The following is an 18,639-nucleotide window of genomic DNA, read 5'->3' as shown; positions in this document are numbered from 1 at the left end:
AGACTGCTTGCCGAAAAATTGCCCCTGACGGGACAGCGCAATTTTTTTATGTGCTATCTGTAGAGGTGTGGCATAATTCTGTGTTTGTCATACCTTCATATCTTATACAGTAGTTATGAACTCTACTTGTTGATATAAAAATATAGATAAGTGCAATGGGAAGAGTCAATCAGCTGCTGCAGGTGGTTTACTTTCCTGATGTGGTCACAACTCGGCAGCAGTCGGTCACAAATTTTCATATGAGTAAAGTGAGTAAATGAAGAGAGTGAATGAAAGGCTGGTTTGTGGTAGTGTGGGGCTGTGAGCAGCAGTTATATCACATTATAATGTTTCACAATCAATGTGATTAAATAACTTGATGGTAAACAGAGTCGCTTTGACTTGTTGTAACTCCACTTTTATTGTAGATACTGTACAAGCAACATGTTGTGTTACAGCTGCACGTGGTGGTTCACACTGAGCAGTGTGTCTTCAGGCATGGTGGTGATACAGAGACTGGGTGCAGTGCAGTGCTTCATGCAGGAACATGTACATGTATTAGTGCTCAGACTGACAGGTTTGATTGACAGGATGATGGGCGACATCATCAGGAGCTGGTCACAGGTTTCAGCAGAGCAGCCTCCCTCATGGTGTGGTACTCTTCCTTGTTCTTCCTGTACATCTTCAGCTCCACCTCGGTCTGCGCGCGCATGGTCTGAAGGTACAAACACATAATGTTACCGACAGTATCACACTTAACACAATGAAATAATGCTGGGTTGTTAAGGTTTTATCAGCAAACATTAAACTAAAGGGACTGGGTAAGGAGGCACCTCCAGGTCTTTGGTGATGGAGTGGTTGGGTCCGTGGGTGACGATGAGGATGCCGTAGGCCTTGCAGATCAGACCGTGGCCCACCTCGATCTGCCCAGCGTGCCAGTGGGTGACACCTGCCCGCATGATGGCCATGCCCAGCTGGGCGTTGTTGTGGTGGTACAACTTACTGTTCAAGGAAAGAAGATCAGTTTAAACACTGTAAAGCTGTAAAGACATGATAATTATTGATGGATGAAAGTAAGAAAATATTTTTCAATTGAGGTGAATTGACTCTTTAAAATCAAGCAATTGTATAATGATATATTTAGCTATTAATATTAATAGATATTGACTATCAACCCCCCCCAAAAAAATAAAAAAATAAATACAGCAGATTTCAGATGAAACACTAAGAGAAAACAAATCCTGCCAGGTTGGGTCGTGGGTCCAGGTGGGTGGGGCTTGGTGACTGCTTTGTTATGACATCACAAAGTTGAAGAAGTCCTGACAGCTCATTTTAATGCTCAATTTCTGAATACAGGCTGTATGTGTTTCTCTGTGGACTGAGGCTTTGATACTTTCACTGTATTAATATAGAACCTAAACCTGATTTATAATCACACTACACTTGGACATCTACCTTTGGACTGTCGGAGCCCTTTAAATAGAAATGTATGTTTTTCTTTTTTTTGCTGTGTATTATTATCATTTATGGGATTTTATAATATGAAAAATAATTTCATAATAGAGAATTATTTGTGCAAATTGAAAATGACATGTTTTCTTTATGTTTACACTAGTAAGAGGTGCTGTTATGTAACTTAATAAATATAGGGTTTTTTTTCTGTATTTCCAGTTGCTATGGTTATTTTGCTATGGTAAGAGACATGAGGAGTTTTATATCATCTTAACAATAAGACTGTTCTGATCTCTGTCCCATTGCTTCAGTAGTGGTGAGTCTAGACTCACATCAGGGGCAGCAGCAGTGGTCTGTATAGTCTCTATAGGAGGTTGTGGAGGTTTATGACTGGCATTTCATAATGTACCAATACAAACATTTGCCTGGTTTTATTTGCTTTTCTTACAGTAACAGTAGACCTGTGATCTTCAGTGTAAGCATGGCTGTCACCACTCACATGTATCCCTCCACCATCTTCTGGGCGTAGCCTGCAGCCTCACTGAACTTCCGCATGTATGACAGCACCTCACTGGCCACGCTGAGCACACGCAGCCTGTACAGGTGAGTGTCGGCCAGGACGTTCTCCTGCTTCGCCAGACACTCGTGGCACAGCTTCACCACCTGGCAGAGGACACACAGAGGTTTGTTTGACACACAAAGACAAATGTTGTTCAGAGAAAGACACAGAGAGGAAATGAAAAGCTGGCAGCAGAGTGGTGTAGGCTACTGTACCTCTTGGAAATTCCCCTCCACACGACACGTCTCGATCTTCTCCAAGCTCTCTTTGCTGAAGGCGGTCACCTCTTTGACTTTATCAGCAGAAGGCTGAGAGGAAGACACAGCAACAAGAAGAAATCAGGGTTTTGTGCGACTGTTTTTGTATATGAAACCTCCCCTGTGTCCCCTCACTCACTTTGCTGTCTGCAGCCGCCATCATCAGGTCGTCCTTGATGTGCTGGCTGCAGTGGTCACAGGTGCAGTCGAAGTGGAAATGCTCCTTGAGCTTCTTCTGACGGTCTTCAGACAGGTTGAGGAAGTCCACGTAGCTGACTGTCAGCTCGGCGCCCTCAGGGATCTTCTCCAGAGCCCGGAGCTCGATCCTGGGGAGGAGGAGGAGGAGGAGTAGGAGGAAGGTATCTACTACCACCTTCTCTTGTTTTTAAATATTCTTCTTTTTATATTCTTGTATCTTTATTTATGTTATGCAAATGACCAAGGTACGTAAGAATTTCACTGTAATTACTTGTAATTGTATGTGACAAATAAAGTAAAGTGGAACTGGAACTGGGTGAGGGAGAATGAGACAAGATAAGTTGTGCTTTTACAGAAGTTTATGTGTTGGATTTCAGGACGTGTCTGAGCACAAAACCTCAGACCATTACTGTAACTGTGGTTCAGGCTTTAAATGAAGCAAACAAAATACAATGTTGCTAATTGAGCTGCAGATCAATGTTTTTATTTATTAGGCACAATTCACATTAACTGACATAATTATGATGTAAATGTGTCAGATTTAGCCAAATGTTTTCCTCTAGGACTGTTCAAAATGAATCAATAACATTACATAGAATGTATTGATTAATGTAAATATGTCATATTATTTAAATCCTTATAATTACTGTAAATCAATTTCTCATAATAACCAATAGGACATGTGTCATTACTGTGAAGAAAGAATCTCTCTGTGTTGCACCTGTCCTGAAATAGATGAACTGGACTCAACACGCTGCTGTGTTCAGTGTGTGTGTGTGTGTGTGTGTGTGTGTGTGTGTGTGTTTGTGAGGTGAACAGTTGTGATACTTACCTCCTCTTGGAGTGCAGAGCAGAGCTGAGAGCTGTTTGGCTGTGACAGAGAGTGACAGTGGGTGAATTGCGTGTCCCAGTGGGATAACACCAGCCAATAATCTAAACCAGCATTTACTGTTGTTCTTTATGTTGTTCTCACATTATACGTGTAGATAAATGATGCATTTAATGACATTATCACAAACTAACATAAGAGCTTTTTTTATTCCATGTCAAGCAGAGGACATAATAAACAGGATATACAGAGTGAAAATGTCATTGTCCTGGTTGTCTGGTTGTCAGTGGACAGACTAAGTGCTCGGAGACAATAGGAGGTTGTACATACTGCAATACAATACAACCCTGCTGTAAATAACACACAGTATTTATAATTTATCTCATTGCACTACTACTTCATCGTTTATTTGTACTACAAACTGACAACCTTTAATCCACTGGCCACTTTACTTATTTATATTCTACTTGTGTTCGTGTTGTATTGTGTTATTGCTCAGTTGTTGCTGTCCTCATTCTGTATGTCCTTTTATATATGTGTGTGTACAAGTGAGAGACGATAAATCGGAGTCAAATTCTGTGCTGCACATACTTGACAAATAAACGTGATGAAAAATATTTCAAAGAGAGGGAGAAATGGACTGTGGTGTCCTCAGACAGAGTTATGCACCCGTTTATATGATAAAACCGGTTACTGTCACAGCAGCAGCAGATCGGACACATACTTGCCGTGGTTGAGGATGACGGTGCAGTTGGGCCAGCAGTCGTGGTTGACCAGACACAGGTTAGGGAACAGACCCACACCCACAGCCTGCAGGCCTCTCTGGTCACTCAGAGTGAAGCCATTACACTTGATCTACAGACACACAAAGGTCAGGAGGAGGTCAGGCAGAGACCGGAGGTGATGTAATGATGAAGCACACAGGACGGAATGATATAACGACAGTAAATGAAAACATCCAGACTCACGATGCCAAAGATGTGTGAGATGTACTCCGCAGAGTGCTGCTTCCTCCCACAGGACCAGTACTCCTGGAACTTGTGCACGTCACCCTGCAGCTTCTTGAGCTCTTCCTCGGACAGGTCGGAGACGTGGTCCTCCAGCTGGTCCACTGAGATCAGCTGAGAGTCTGACGCGATGCCTGTGGCCTTGTGAATACGCCACAGCACCCGAGCTGCCAGACTGACAGAGATTTGCTGATTGGTTGACTGATATGTTGGTTTATGAGTCTGTAACTCCATGTGATTCATTGTGATAGCAAAATATACAGGATCTGAGACTTTTTATCCCTAACACATCACATAGCCTACTCTGTGTGTAAGTTTATTAAAACACCATATACACAGTCTTATCAATTTCTCATTAAGTTTAAAGGGATAGTTCAACATTTTGGCAAATTGGCCCATTGCCATAGAGGTTAATACAGACTGCTTGCCGAAAAACTGCCCCTGAAGGAAACGCGCATCTGCTGTTTTGCATGAATTTACCTCAAAAACAACTCTGTCTCATAATGTTCCATTATTATCTCATAGCGTGGTGAATGTGCAGGTCACAACTTGTCCACCAGAGCGTTTTGGAGTTGTTGGATTGTGTATTTGATGAGTTTGATGAGGGAAACCAAGAAATCCCATTAGCCTACTTAATGACAGAGCATAGCTCTGAGCAGCTCACCACTCGGCTCAGCCGTTCAAAAAATAGCTTGACAAATAAAGGTAACAAACCTACTTCTATGACTATAGGGATTATGGCAATGGGCCAATTTGCCAAAATGTTGAACTATCCCTTTAAACATGTCATCCTGGGAGGATTGTCTCAAACTTCTGGATTCCACTATGTAGTATCATCAACACATATTAACAGGCTTTGCAATGGATATCTATGTAATATATAAGTAGCCTATAAGCAAACTAGATATATGTCAATATGACTGTTTCTATAAAATTTCATTTCAAGTTTTCATCAAGTTTCACCACTTGAAGATAAGTGATAGATTTGGTGAGGTTTTCCTGTGGAGGTGAACCTGCTCATGATGTCACACCACTGAGAACAACAGTCATGAACACAGTCAGCCACAGTGTTAGAGGTGACATTTTATTCCTGGCAGTGAAGCCACTCAGCAGTGACAGTGACTATGATGTCATGTCATGTGAGTGGGACATAGTTTCTTACCGTACGTGCTCGCTGGGAGCCATCACCAACTTCTTGATGGCTGCACACTCCCGCTTATGTTCGTCCCAGCATGCAGTCTGGCAGGTGCGGTCACAGTAGTGGGCAAACTTGCACTGTGCACAGCGGTGCAGGTTGGACTGGTGGCGGAAACAGTTGTGGCACACCTGGGTGGCCAGACTGAGGAGCACACAGATGAAACAAAGGCATCACAGCCTAGGTCAACTATCCATCTGTCAGCATACTGTATTTGCTTGTTCTTTTCATCACATGCAATACACAAAACAAAATTAAACTGATAATAATGATACTAATTAATTAGTTTTTACAATAATGCACATTTTCAGAATGCTATGCTTATTGAGAAAAAGAGAAAAACTGGGTGGTATTTAATGTTCTTTCAATATGTTGCAAACGTTTTATTGATATTTATTGGGTATTTTAGCATCTTGATTAGCACGAGGGCACACTGCACAACAAGTTTACCTACAGATAAAATAAAGTAACATGAACCTGAACATCTTCAAGCTAAGATCAATCAGGATAAAAAGGAAAATATGTTTCTACAACAGAGTTGCAGCAACCACTTGCAGCTCTGTGCGGTTTTCATGTTATATAATTAATTTCTTGTAATCTAGTAATATTTTTAAACCAGTCTCCTCTTCATATACACAGAATGGAGTTTTTAGAATGAGTACACAGTCCTGTTTTGAATATATTAAAGGGGACATACTATGGAAATATCACTTTTTGAAGGCTCTTTAACATATTTGGGTGTTTGTCTTGCCTTCCAGCCCTCAAAATGTGAGAACTGGCAAAAGAAATCTGTCATTTTCAGGCTCCCTAGGTTGTCTTCCAGTGATGTGACTAGGATTTGAATTTGCATAACCCCACCCCTACCTGGTACCAGTAGAAGGGGCGGGGCAAGCAGTGGTTCATTTGCATTTAAAGGGACAGGCACTGAAACCAGCCGTTCTGAACAGGGCTGTTTTGAGAGGATGAAAAGAGCTGTGATGTTTGATCCTTGGGGTATTTTGACCAAAGCATGTCACAGACATGTCTTTAGGACACCAGGGGACTATTTTAATTTGTGGAAAGGGGACATAATATGTCTCCTTTAATGTATACTACTCACAAATAGGTAAAATTTATGGAAAATGTTCATGCTGCAGTGATAATATATCATGAAAGCAGGGCATTTAAGTAACCTATAAGTGTGGACTGGTCATTTCTTCATCTCAAACAATGAAATGAAACAAAATAGCAATGGCAGGTGTACCACAACAGAAAATGTCAATGTGTCAATAAATTGTCATGTGGCCAAATGACATCCACTTCTCTGTTCAACCTGCTGATGACACTCTGTGACACAACTTCCCTCTGACAACATCCTGTCTGAAGCCTAGACATGACCAGGTACTGTTGATGGACTATTAGGTGTTGTCTGGTTGTCATGATGCCAGAATGCGAACAGCCTGATGAAATTTTATTATTCAAATTTTATTATCTAATTTTTATTATCTATTTTATTATCTATTTTAATTCAAATTGATTGGATTCATGGATCAGACACTTGTTGCAATTTTGGGGGTTAATCACCTTGTTAGAGAACAGCATTTTATGTTATAAGTCCTAAAACATTGAACAATTGGACATGTGCATTCAAAAGTTTAGTGAAGGTCAAATTAAGTTCACCTGTAAAGGTTATAGTGAATTTTAGGTGCATTCTGTAATTTAATTGGAAAGCCGAATATCCCCAACTTACTGAATAGTGTATGTGAAATCTCTTTTGCACTTTTGCTACATTTAAGAGCGTCACTCAGGTTCATTGTTTCATGCCAAACGGATTACAAACCTTTTTCCTATTTACAAAACATTTTACTTTATAAGATTTAAAAATATGTTTATATCTTAAATCAAATACTCGCACTAGAACAATGAGGATTTTTAGTCTGCCTAGTATGGAGAGAAAAAAAATCTGTTTCGTAGTTCAAAATGCTGCTACAGTGGGTTTTTTTTATCTGTTCCCAGTTTTAATGGGGGTGTTACAGAGCCATATAAACAGAGAACTTACACAGAAAACTGTATCTCAGTACACTTCTCTTTCATCCTCACAGCTTCAACCACACAACTCCAACATGTTCACATGGTCCTGGGACAGAGCAGGGTCTACAACCTCAGACTGACCTCTGGCTGATCTCAGATCATTTTGTCCCCAGTGTCTGCAGATACTGAACCTGATACTGAGCTCAGGACTGGATCAGATTTAGCATAATGGCCTGACCCCTCCCCCTCACCTTTGGTACCAATCAGTTCATAATCCAACATTAATCAGCTAAAAGCCAAAAGTAAATTCAGATGTTTCTGAACTCTTATTCAGAAATAACTGAACTCTGGAGTGTAAGGGTGGGAATGTGATACTGATACTGCACTGCAGACTCATATGACATCACCAGCTCAAAGACGGCAGCTCTTGCATCAGTAGTTTGTACCAGGCTATGTTTTGATGCTGTCACCATTTTTCATCATCCTTTACAGTGGCCTCGACTCAGAGACAAAGCTGTCCCCAGAAGGTTTCTTGGTGTGAACTGACCTTGGACTTAGACATGATAATGTAATAATAATTTACACTTTCACAGCGGTCTGCAGTGAGTGAGTGAACACACATGTCTCTAGGGACAGCAGCGTGTATCGGCAGAGTGTGTAAACAGTTTACTCAGCAACACACTTGCCAACAACTCTACTTCTCCACATGGACACAGAACAGACCTGTGTGTTTGTAATTGTGTAATGATTGTTGGGCCTTGTCCTAAAAACAGTGGAGCATTCCTCAGGCCTTTGTTCAAACAAAACCTCACCTCATCTAACCTCATCTCACTTCACCTAACCCTAAACTAACCTAACCTTACCTAACTCAACTGAATCTGACCTAACCTAATCTAATTTAAACTAACCTAAATTAACCTAAATTAAGCTAAGCTAAGCTAAGATAACCTAACTTAACCTAACCTAACCTAACCTAACCTAACCTAACCTAACCGAAGCTAAAACCTAAACCACAGTATTTCTGTGGGGACCCAAATGTTTGTGCCCACAGTGACATTAGACCCAGTAGCTGGTGTCCAGTCTAAGTCCCCAATCGGGTTTAAAAACAAGCCCTCCCCCTACACACACACACACACACGCCAGCTCTCCAGGATAGCGCACCAGGCAGATGGTCTCGATGTATTCCTGCTATGTTGGACGCCCTCACACTGCGCCTGAGCCGGCGTCCTGTAGCTACTGGCTCTTATATGGCTCTAACACCGTGCTACCAGATCTGTTTTAGCATTCCAGCACATAGACAAACCAGACTACACTCTGTTTTAATACCCATACAACTATTTTCAGAGAGGGTAGAACATTAAACAGTGCTTTATGTTGACTACTGCAGCTTTGGAAAAAAAAGTAACAACCTCCAAGTTGGCAGCCTGGATGAGATGTTACACACAGACAGAATGAGTGTCAAACAACTGGCATCTCACAGAGCTATAAGGCACATGTTGGATAATAAAGTCAGTTATTAGATACTATAGTCTCATTCATAAAAATGTTAAACTATAATGACATCACTATAGTTAAGACTTTAACACAAGATTGACTCTGCTCATTGGTAATCACACATCTAGGGTGTCCTCTCAGACAGTGAAACAATACAAAATGAGAATTATTATTATTATTAGATAGAAAGAGCTTTCATGTTATGCATTGCAGCTCAAAGTGCTTTACATAGAGATTTGTTTTACACAAATACATCACCATCTGGTCCCATGGAAATACAAGAACACACAAATTGCTGGGTGAGCCATTTTTCCCCTTGGTTATCGGACTAGTGAATGATTTTTGGAAATGCACTTGTCACTTTTGGACAAAGTTTGCTGAGAGGATCTTTTTTTTCACCTGTGGAGACAGCTGTCGTATGTAGCAACAGGTAAACTCTCAAAGAGCTTCTCCAAACGTGAGAGTTATTATTGTTATTGATATGACCTCGGTGTAGTTATGGACAAACATATCTGCGGGGACAGGTCTGCTCTAAAACTAAACATGGACAAGCGGCGTACAGATCCACACACTGTATCTGAAACAAACTGCTGCAAAAACTGTCAATCATCATCATTATTATCATTATCATTGTTGTTGTTATTGCTGCAGGTTGTCCAGATCCCTTTGGTAAAGCCTCCTTGCTTCTAAAAACTGCTGAAAACTAAAGTCATGCTCAAGTTCACATTACGTCCTGACTGCACTCTCAGCACTGGTGTCATGACAACCTGTGGGATCTAGAAATGAGGTCATAGGCAGTTGTGTTACTGTCCATAACACACCTGCAGTGTGTCAGCCCCTCTACCTGTCCAACCTGACTAATAATTCGACCTACAGTACATACAACAACCAAGAGGCTCATACCTGTCGAAGACCACGGCGGAGAAACTGGGCTCGGCGAAGACCACCTCCCCAGCTTTGAGGTCTCTGTTGGCCCTCAGGCCTCGACCTTTCTTCCCTGCATCAAAGAGTGCAGCAGCCTCCATGTTCCCCACAGTCATTGTACTGGCCAAACAAAAACACAGAGACAGAGGAAGGAGAAAGCAGCAGAGGGTGGGACGGGCCGAGGGGCAATGCTGCACCGAGAATGCTCAGTAAATTCTCACCCACGTTCAGGAGCACTCGCCCCCTCTGTCTCCTCAGCCAAAAATAAATTTGCCCCCCTCGAGGGGGTTGCACCACCTCCCCAGAGTGGGACGGAGGGTGAGCAGTGTGGCCGGTGGAGAGCAGGGTGGGAGGGGGGGCAGCAGAGGTACAGTAGAGGTGCAGTGTGGGTGTCGTCCCCTTCTTTGGGTCGGTTCCTCCTGTGATATTTTGGTCCGGAGCAGCTGTGACTGTCGCTCAGAGGCACATGACAGGAAACAGAGCTGCTCAGACACATTCAGCATCTCTGCTCTGAGCTTTTTAAATTTATTTCCACAGTGCGGTTCCATCCTGCCAGGAAGAATGTTTGTGTCACAGGGTGACAGAAAGTAAATACACTAAAGCTCCATACAGTGTAAAGGTAGATGTGCATGTGAAATCTGGTTATTAAACCATACCAGTCTAGGGTCTATGTCAAAGTATCGAAGCCTCAGTTCACAGAGAAATACAGAGTTTGGTCTCTTAGAGTGTTTAAACTGAAATCTGCTGTTTCTCTTGGTTCAATCAGTAAACAATGAGCCAATCAGAGGAGAGAGCCAGAGCCTCTTCAGATCCAACATCTCTCTACAACTGTTTATTTTAAACAAGCTGAGCATTATCACCGCCATGGAGGAGGATTTATTTCACCACTCTTGTATTAGACAACATGAGTTTTGGCTCTGAGGTGAGTGTATATTGGTGATAATCAGTCATATGCACTGGCTGCAGACTGGAATTAACTGGTTGCTGGTCTCACCTGGAAACAACATAGCTATATCCTAAATAATGTGCATACACATACAACTGGTAGTTTATAGACTAACTCTAAAGTCTTTAATTAGTTATATAAATGTACTGTATGTGTTATATTATCACCATATAACATGTTTTCCATTCCTCCTTTTACATACATTCCTAAAACTTACTCAGAGAACATTGGACCAGACTTTTTTATTATTATTATTATTATTATCATTTTATTTATGATTTATGACATCATAACAGACACGGTTATCACTATAGAAACCATCCAGTACGATCATACAAAATTATAAAAAAAAAGATAACCGGCTGATGCACTGGGCTCACACAGATGTACCAAACAGACACACGTCACATACACACACTGGTTATGATAAAAATTTGATGCTGAATAAAAATTGTTTTATCTCAAGGATACATCAGAACTAACATGCCACTGTGTTAAATTTCACCAGTGTGTGGTACAGCCACAACAATTTTCTCCTAGTGTTTGACACTTAACCATAGACAGATTTGGTTTTAAACACGCTGACATAAAAGACAGACATGATACAGACAGAAATTGTACAACCAAAAAAAAAAAAAAAAATTGTACAACCAGTCTCCCCTGATATTAAGATTTATGCTGTAGTCTCAACTGCTTTAAAAGCTTGGTCCAAAAGGAAAGAGGGAATATTATATTATTATGTTATATACAATATTAGTGCATGATTGTATAGATTTTTTTTTGGTTTTGTATCTCAAAACGTTTCCTCTATGTGTCTCCTCTGCCATTATACAGTTCAGGAGAAATGATAAAAGAATGAAATGTTTGAAGCAGCAGTTCATCTCTACATGGCTTCATCCTTTGCTGAGGTCTCCTGTAGTGTTTTCTAATACACACAGATCGTGTGTGTGTGTATGTGTGTGTGTGTGTGTGTGTGTGTGTGTGTGTGTGTGTGTGTGTGTGTGTGTGTTTGCTGAGGTCAGTCTGGTCTGTCTAGGAATGAACACCTTCATGTCTAAATCTATCTTCTGTCATTACGCGGCCGTCTCATCTGGAATGTATTAAAAGTAAACCGGGTTAACTTTGGTTCGACCCTTCAAAGTAAAAGTATAAGACCATCATAAAATCAAGGCACAGAAGTGACGTGGTCCCCGTCTGGCGCTGCTGCGTCTACACGTCGTAGATGTCGACGTGGTCTCCTGAGGTGTACTTGTCGTCCAGCAGCAGCTTCATCATTTTGGCGCAGGACGCCTCACAGGTGAGCAGCTTTCCCTGAGCGAACATGTCTGAAAAAGACTTCTTGATGTTGGGATCGGCGGTCGCTGTCCTGGCCGCCATCTGCATGTCTGTGTCCAGAGGACCTGAGTCAAAGCAGGGGACAGGAGACAATGTTTAAATTCATTTTATATAGGGGAACCAAAAGTGGTCGGTCAGACAATAATGTTAATTGTATGAACAAATGCAGGTAACTGTGAAATAATTTTATTTTTTTATTCTTGAGTTTGAGTTTATTTCGATCGGCAGCACATCAAAATAAATAAATAAAAATTGTACACATCCCTCTAAAAGCAGGGCTGCATGGCTGATCAAAAGGGTCAGGGCTGGAGCTACAAGCTTATAGATGCCCTAACTTTTAAACCATACATGTAAATATATGTATATACAGTACCTATACATAAACAAACAAGTACATGCCATCTACACACATACACACACCTACATGTACATACTCTGCAAATACCAAGCAAAAATATACATTAGACATTTAACATTAGTCCCATAAATCATTCCCCACCTTCAAGACTGTATCTTTCCAAAATGAACATTTTTAACTTATTTTTTACATTGCACCAGATTTTTACTTTTTTTTATCTCATCATCTAACTTGTTTTCATCCTGTTTTTTTATTAAGCTGTATTATGTTCACATTATGTTTGTTATGTCACTAATTCCAAAATTAGTTTTTACCAACATTTTACCAACATTTTCTTATGTTTCACAACAGCATAAATAATTATTGAATCATCACAGACCCAATCAAGGCAAAAAGGACAGAGCGCTGAGACTGGCAGTTGCTGAAAAGTACCAAAAGAGGAAATTTTCTTTGTTCCCAAATAAATACATAATAAGATGTTTACTTGGCATTTATATCATATCAATTTAGGTTATGTAAGCTGCTGGACAATTTGTGACAATTCTTCTTATTATTATTATTATTCTAAGTTATTTTAATTTTGGTGTATTTATGAGTATTTTTGTTCATATTTCTTTTATTTAAATTGCTTCTTTCCATTTATTGCCAGTTTTGATTTTGTGAATTAACACAAATTAATAGTAGTTCCATTTAGTAAAGTGCTTTATTAGAAGTGAATTACTGTACAGTCAAGTCAGCTACTACTTTCTCAATCTCAATGCATTTTTCGAGTCAAGTATGATTTGCTTCTTTAGAAGTTGGGGATATATTAAGCAGGAGAAGAGGAAGCATAAATCATAAAAATGCTGTATACCTGATCCAGTGTCAGCACTTCACTAACCTGGAGAGTAGTTGAGCACCCGCAGGTCTGGCTCCTCTACTGCCAGCACCTTGAACATCATGTCCCTGGCGGCCTTGCCGGTGCAGTACAGCACCCAGGAAGGGAAGGGCTGCAGGGCGGCCAGAGAGGAGATGTTGACCACGGTGCGGCGCAGGCCTGGACGCTTTGGAAAGGCCTGCAGGACGCTGGCGGTGAGGCACAGGGAGGAGCTGACGTTCAGAGACAGGTAGGAGTCCACCTCGGCCATGTTGGTGAAGGTTTGGGCGTAACGGGACACATCACCCAGAGTGGCTGGAAGAGAGGGAGGGAGGGAAGGAGGGAGGGAGGTGTCACTGGTGTGTTTCCATCAACCACTGTTGTGTGATTATCCTCCAGAGGAGGCAACACTTTATAATTAAAATGTTATAATTAAAGTTGTGTGTGACTCATTTCCTGCTTTGGACCCTGCTCACCACAACTATTTAGTCCGGTACCTGTGTGAATAATCAGCTTTCAAGGGTTCATTAACACAAACAGTCTGACTCTGTTTGAACTGTGTCTCAATGATTTCAGACTCAACCTCAGAGCTGAAGTTGGATTTGTAGTTCACAGCTTTTAAAAGTCACAGTTAATTAACCACAAATGAAGTCCCATTCATTCTCCTTATATTATTAAATTAACACACATACACATTTAGCCTAAAAGGTCTGAATTTATGTTTTTCTAATTCTTCTTAATTCATCTTGCATTAAAATAGACTCTTATAACATGAAGTTATATTTTAAAACATTTTATAGAATGTTCTACTTTTTTAATGATCAAAAAGCAAAAACTGCAATGTCACCATGACATGTTATTTCAGGTATAGCCTGCTCAGTCTGACGTCACAACCATAACACATCTGGATGTATTGTGAAAATGCGCGCGCACGTGCGCGCACGCATTCACAGTTAATGTGGTTAAGTAAAAAGCACACACACTGCTGTGTGTGATGACTCCTCCAGGATCGTAGGCTACCTGTTGGATGTGTGCACACTGACAGTAACTATGAGTTCATCTGTAGGTTCACTGAGACTACACATCATTAGAGGAGCTGTAGTTAAGTAAAGTTGGAAAGATATTCACAGATTCGGACTTCCGGGATCAATAACTCTGAGACGAAACGTTGTTCAAACACAAATGATGCCTCTTTCACATCATAATCCTACAGACTACTACCTACAAGAATCAAAAACCGATTTTTTTACGAAAACGAGCCGTTCTCCGAGCTGGATGGAAAACATTGATCTCTATGCGCAGCCGGTAGCCGGGCGAGTGCGCAGGGACCGTCTGCAAATTGCAATACAAGAGCAAGACGCTCCGAACAAAAATCAATAGCTCCACTGTTATACAGTAAAGAGACTCCAAAATCACCACACACACCAAGGGACTCCTCATGGTCATACTACAACAGCTGTTTTGGAGAAATGTGCTTTTTTATAATTTTGGTGATTTTTTTTATTGGAATTAATCATTAAAAACCTCCAATATTAATCAATAGCTCCACTGTTATACAGTACAGAGACTCCAAAATCACCACACACACCAAGGGACTCCTCATGGTCATACTACAACAGCTGTTTTGGAGAAATGTGCTTTTTAATAATTTTGGTGATTTTTTTTATTGGAATTATTCATTAAAAACCTCCAATATTAATCAATAGCTCCACTGTTATACAGTACAGAGACTCCAAAATCACCACACACACCAAGGGACTCATAATGGTCATACTACAACAGCTGTTTTGGAAAAATGTGCCTTTTAATAATTTTGGTGATTTTTTTATTGGAATTAATCATTAAAAACCTCCAATATTAATCAATAGCTCCACTGTTATACAGTACAGAGACTCCAAAATCACCACACACACCAAGGGACTCATAACGGTCATACTACAACAGATGTTTTGGAAAAATGTGCCTTTTAATAATTTTGGTGATTTTTTTTATTGGAATTAATCATTAAAAACCTCCAATATCAATAGCTGCACTGTTATACAGTACAGAGACTCCAAAATCACCACACACACCAAGGGACTCATAATGGTCATACTACAACAGCTGTTTTGGAAAAATGTGCCTGCTCACCCTCTTGTCTATCCTCTACCTGTTCCTTCAGGTTTTCTTCCTCTGTCTCTTCCTCATTTCCTCCCTGCTCACCCTCTTGTCTATCCTCTAACTGTTCCTTCAGGTTTTCTTCCTCTGTCTCTTCCTCATTTCCTCCCTGCTCACCCTCTTGTCTATCCTCTAACTGTTCCTTCAGGTTTTCTTCCTCTGTCTCTTCCTCATTTCCTTCCTGCTCACCCTCTTGTCCATCCTCTACTTGTTCTATTTGGTTTTCTTCTGTCACATTTGACTCACTTTCTTTTTCAAAAAAATCCCTCACCCCTTTTCTATTATTTGTCCATATGACCCACAACCAATGTCGGTTTTTACTTTCATCTTTTCCAAATAATTTAAGAGAAACTTCTGACCAAATGGCTGAAGAATAGCTGGTGTCTCTATTTTCAATATTCACACTCTTCAGGGTTGCCACCAGAGCTTGCAGTCCTCCTGAACTTCCCCACAAGTTTTTTCTCTGGGCTTTGCTTCCCTTTTTCACTCTTCCCATTTCTTTAAATTAAAAGACCTTTTGGAAAAGAGGGAGAGGCAAAACTTTTATATATCAAGAGAGAGAAAGTTAAAAAAAAAAAAAAAAAAAAAAAAAAAGCTCATGAAACTGAAGTTGTCCATTTACTGTAAATAAGCATAATTTAACAATTTGATTCACTGGTGGGCGATTATCATGACTTATGCAACAATTTTTCCTAAATTTGTTATGTAATCTGTTATGTTAAAATATGCTTCCGTTTATAGCCTACTTAATGGTGGACGGTATCTGCGTAATATTAAGCTAAGTATAATGTTATTTGTGGGAGCATATGAATTTGGTCTGCTTAACTTGAATATGTCTGTGTCAGAACATGAAAGCAAAGAAAACAACAATGAAATGGCAAAAAAAAGATAATAATGACTTACACATATCCTTGGAAAGGGACAAATTTACTTCTTTCTTTTATTTTCTTTCTTCTGTTCTGCTCTTGTAAATAGGCTACTGCAGTAAAATTATAGCCTTGGTCTTTCAAAATGGAGCTTAATTGAAGCTTTCGGATGATTGGCAAGGAAATGATCACATGACTTCAGAGCAGTGAACCTGAAAACGTGCAACTGCTCCAAAAGACCTTTTATTTGGCCCTGGTGGAACTAGCTCACCCGGTTAAATTCTCAGACCCAAACCAGAGCCAGGCCAGATTTAATGAAAATAAGTAAAAAATAAAATAAAAAGACATTAATGTTTAATACTCCAAAACAGCTGTTGTAGTATGACCATGAGGAGTCCCTTGGTGTGTGTGGTGATTTTGGAGTCTCTGTACTGTATAACAGTGGAGCTATTGATTAATATTGGAGGTTTTTAATGAATAATTCCAATAAAAAAATCACCAAAATGACAAAAAAGCACATTTTTCCAAAACAGCTGTTGTAGTATGACCATGAGGAGTCCCTTGGTGTGTGTGGTGATTTTGGAGTCTCTGTACTGTATAACAGTGGAGCTATTGATTAATATTGGAGGTTTTTAATGAATAATTCCAATAAAAAAATCACCAAAATTACAAAAAAGCACATTTTTCCAAAACAGCTGTTGTAGTATGACCATGAGGAGTCCCTTGGTGTGTGTGGTGATTTTGGAGTCTCTGTACTGTATAACAGTGGAGCTATTGATTAATATTGGAGGTTTTTAATGATTAATTCCAATAAAAAAATCACCAAAATTATTAAAAGGCACATTTCTCCAAAACAGCTGTTGTAGTATGACCATGAGGAGTCCCTTGGTGTGTGTGGTGATTTTGGAGTCTCTGTACTGTATAACAGTGGAGCTATTGATTAATATTGGAGGTTTTTAATGATTAATTCCAATAAAAAAAATCACCAAAATTATTAAAAGGCACATTTCTCCAAAACAGCTGTTGTAGTATGACCATTATGAGTCCCTTGGTGTGTGTGGTGATTTTGGAGTCTCTGTACTGTCTAACAGTGGAGCTATTGATTAATATTGGAGGTTTTTAATGATTAATTCCAATAAAAAAATCACCAAAATTATTAAAAGGCACATTTCTCCAAAACAGCTGTTGTAGTATGACCATGAGGAGTCCCTTGGTGTGTGTGGTGATTTTGGAGTCTCTGTACTGTATAACAGTGGAGCTATTGATTTTTGTTCGGAGCGTCTTGCTCTTGTATTGCAATTTGCAGACGGTCCCTGCGCACTCGCCCGGCTACCGGCTGCGCATAGAGATCAATGTTTTCCATCCAGCTCGGAGAACGGCTCGTTTTCGTAAAAAAATCGGTTTTTGATTCTTGTAGGTAGTAGTCTGTAGGATTATGATGTGAAAGAGGCATCATTTGTGTTTGAACAACGTTTCGTCTCAGAGTTATTGATCCCGAAAGTCCGAATCTGTGAATATCTTTCCAACTTTACTTAACTAGGAGCTGTTACGTAATACAACCACGCTCAGTCTCCCTGTTCCTTCTTACCAGCGTTGTTGACCAGGATGATGTGGTCCATGTCCTCAGAGAATCTCTCCTTAGAGACTCTGACGATGTTCTCCAGCGCCTCGGTCTGACCCAGGTCCGCCACCACGCACTCCGCCGCGACGCCGGCTCTGCCCTCGGCGGACCGGAGCAGCTCCGCCTGCAGAGCGCGCAGGTCGTCTCCGCTGCGGGCCACCAGGACCAGCACCGACCCGGGCTTCACCAGCCGAGACAGCTCCTTCGCCACGGTCCGGCCGAAGCCTCTGGAGGCCCCGGTAATGATGCACAGCGCCCGGCCCAGGTCTTTACCTTTAGTGGACGACATGGTGCAGAGAGGAGGAGGAGGAGGAGGAGGAGGAGGTGGAGGAGGAAGGTCCAGCACCGACTCGATCCAGAGAGAAGTGATCCTCTCCGGTGGCAGCAGCGGCTCTTCTTCTGGGATTTAAGGGGCGGTGTGAAACCACTTGTTGCCCTGTCGCCATCTCCCGGTTACTCACCACTTCACACACATTAACACACCGGACATCATGGGATCAGTCGCTCTGCCTGGAATGTAGCCTACTGTACAGTGACGTGCAAAAGTTTGCGCACCCCTGGTCATAATTTCTAATAATGTGAACAGTTCAGCAAGT

General features: G+C 40.8%; 2 protein-coding genes across 2 annotated transcripts; both read right to left on the bottom strand.

Annotated features, from left to right (window-relative positions):
- Positions 1-381: 381 nt before the first annotated feature.
- smyd1a (SET and MYND domain containing 1a) lies at positions 382-10,102 on the bottom strand. Its single transcript, XM_085794062.1, has 10 exons — positions 9,884-10,102; positions 5,444-5,620; positions 4,243-4,456; positions 3,999-4,129; positions 3,278-3,316; positions 2,387-2,573; positions 2,206-2,298; positions 1,931-2,094; positions 813-981; positions 382-694 (listed from the first exon to the last, which is right to left on the bottom strand). The coding sequence occupies exons 1-10, from the start codon at positions 10,018-10,020 to the stop codon at positions 587-589; spliced, it is 1,419 nt and encodes a 472-aa protein (XP_085650188.1). The 5' UTR covers positions 10,021-10,102; the 3' UTR covers positions 382-586.
- A 1,749-nt stretch (positions 10,103-11,851) lies between these two features.
- spra (sepiapterin reductase a) lies at positions 11,852-18,429 on the bottom strand. The gene is made up of 3 exons (XM_085794057.1): positions 18,011-18,429; positions 13,424-13,714; positions 11,852-12,250 (listed from the first exon to the last, which is right to left on the bottom strand). The coding sequence occupies exons 1-3, from the start codon at positions 18,330-18,332 to the stop codon at positions 12,060-12,062; spliced, it is 804 nt and encodes a 267-aa protein (XP_085650183.1). The 5' UTR covers positions 18,333-18,429; the 3' UTR covers positions 11,852-12,059.
- Between the last annotated feature and the right edge of the window lie 210 nt (positions 18,430-18,639).

This window comes from Trachurus japonicus, chromosome 12 (genome assembly GCF_045865225.1).
Source record: "Trachurus japonicus isolate A0001 chromosome 12, Traja_1.0".
Classification (NCBI taxonomy): Eukaryota; Metazoa; Chordata; class Actinopteri; order Carangiformes; family Carangidae; genus Trachurus; species Trachurus japonicus.
This window is presented reverse-complemented; position numbering and strand designations above follow the sequence as displayed.

Bases quoted from the DNA above. Each gene is read 5' to 3' on its own strand.
- smyd1a (XM_085794062.1), bottom strand. From the start codon at position 10,020: ATGACTGTGGGGAACATGGAGGCTGCTGCACTCTTTGATGCAGGGAAG. The intron at 5,621-9,883 runs GTATGAGCCTCT...TGTGCTCCTCAG, and splicing joins TCCGCCGTGGTCTTCGACAG to TCTGGCCACCCAGGTGTGCC. The intron at 982-1,930 runs GTGAGTGGTGAC...TTCCTTGAACAG, and splicing joins AAGATGGTGGAGGGATACAT to TAAGTTGTACCACCACAACA.
- spra (XM_085794057.1), bottom strand. From the start codon at position 18,332: ATGTCGTCCACTAAAGGTAAAGACCTGGGCCGGGCGCTGTGCATCATT. The intron at 13,715-18,010 runs GTAAGAAGGAAC...CCTCTCTTCCAG, and splicing joins CATCCTGGTCAACAACGCTG to CCACTCTGGGTGATGTGTCC. The intron at 12,251-13,423 runs GTTAGTGAAGTG...GCTTTGACTCAG, and splicing joins GGTGCTCAACTACTCTCCAG to GTCCTCTGGACACAGACATG.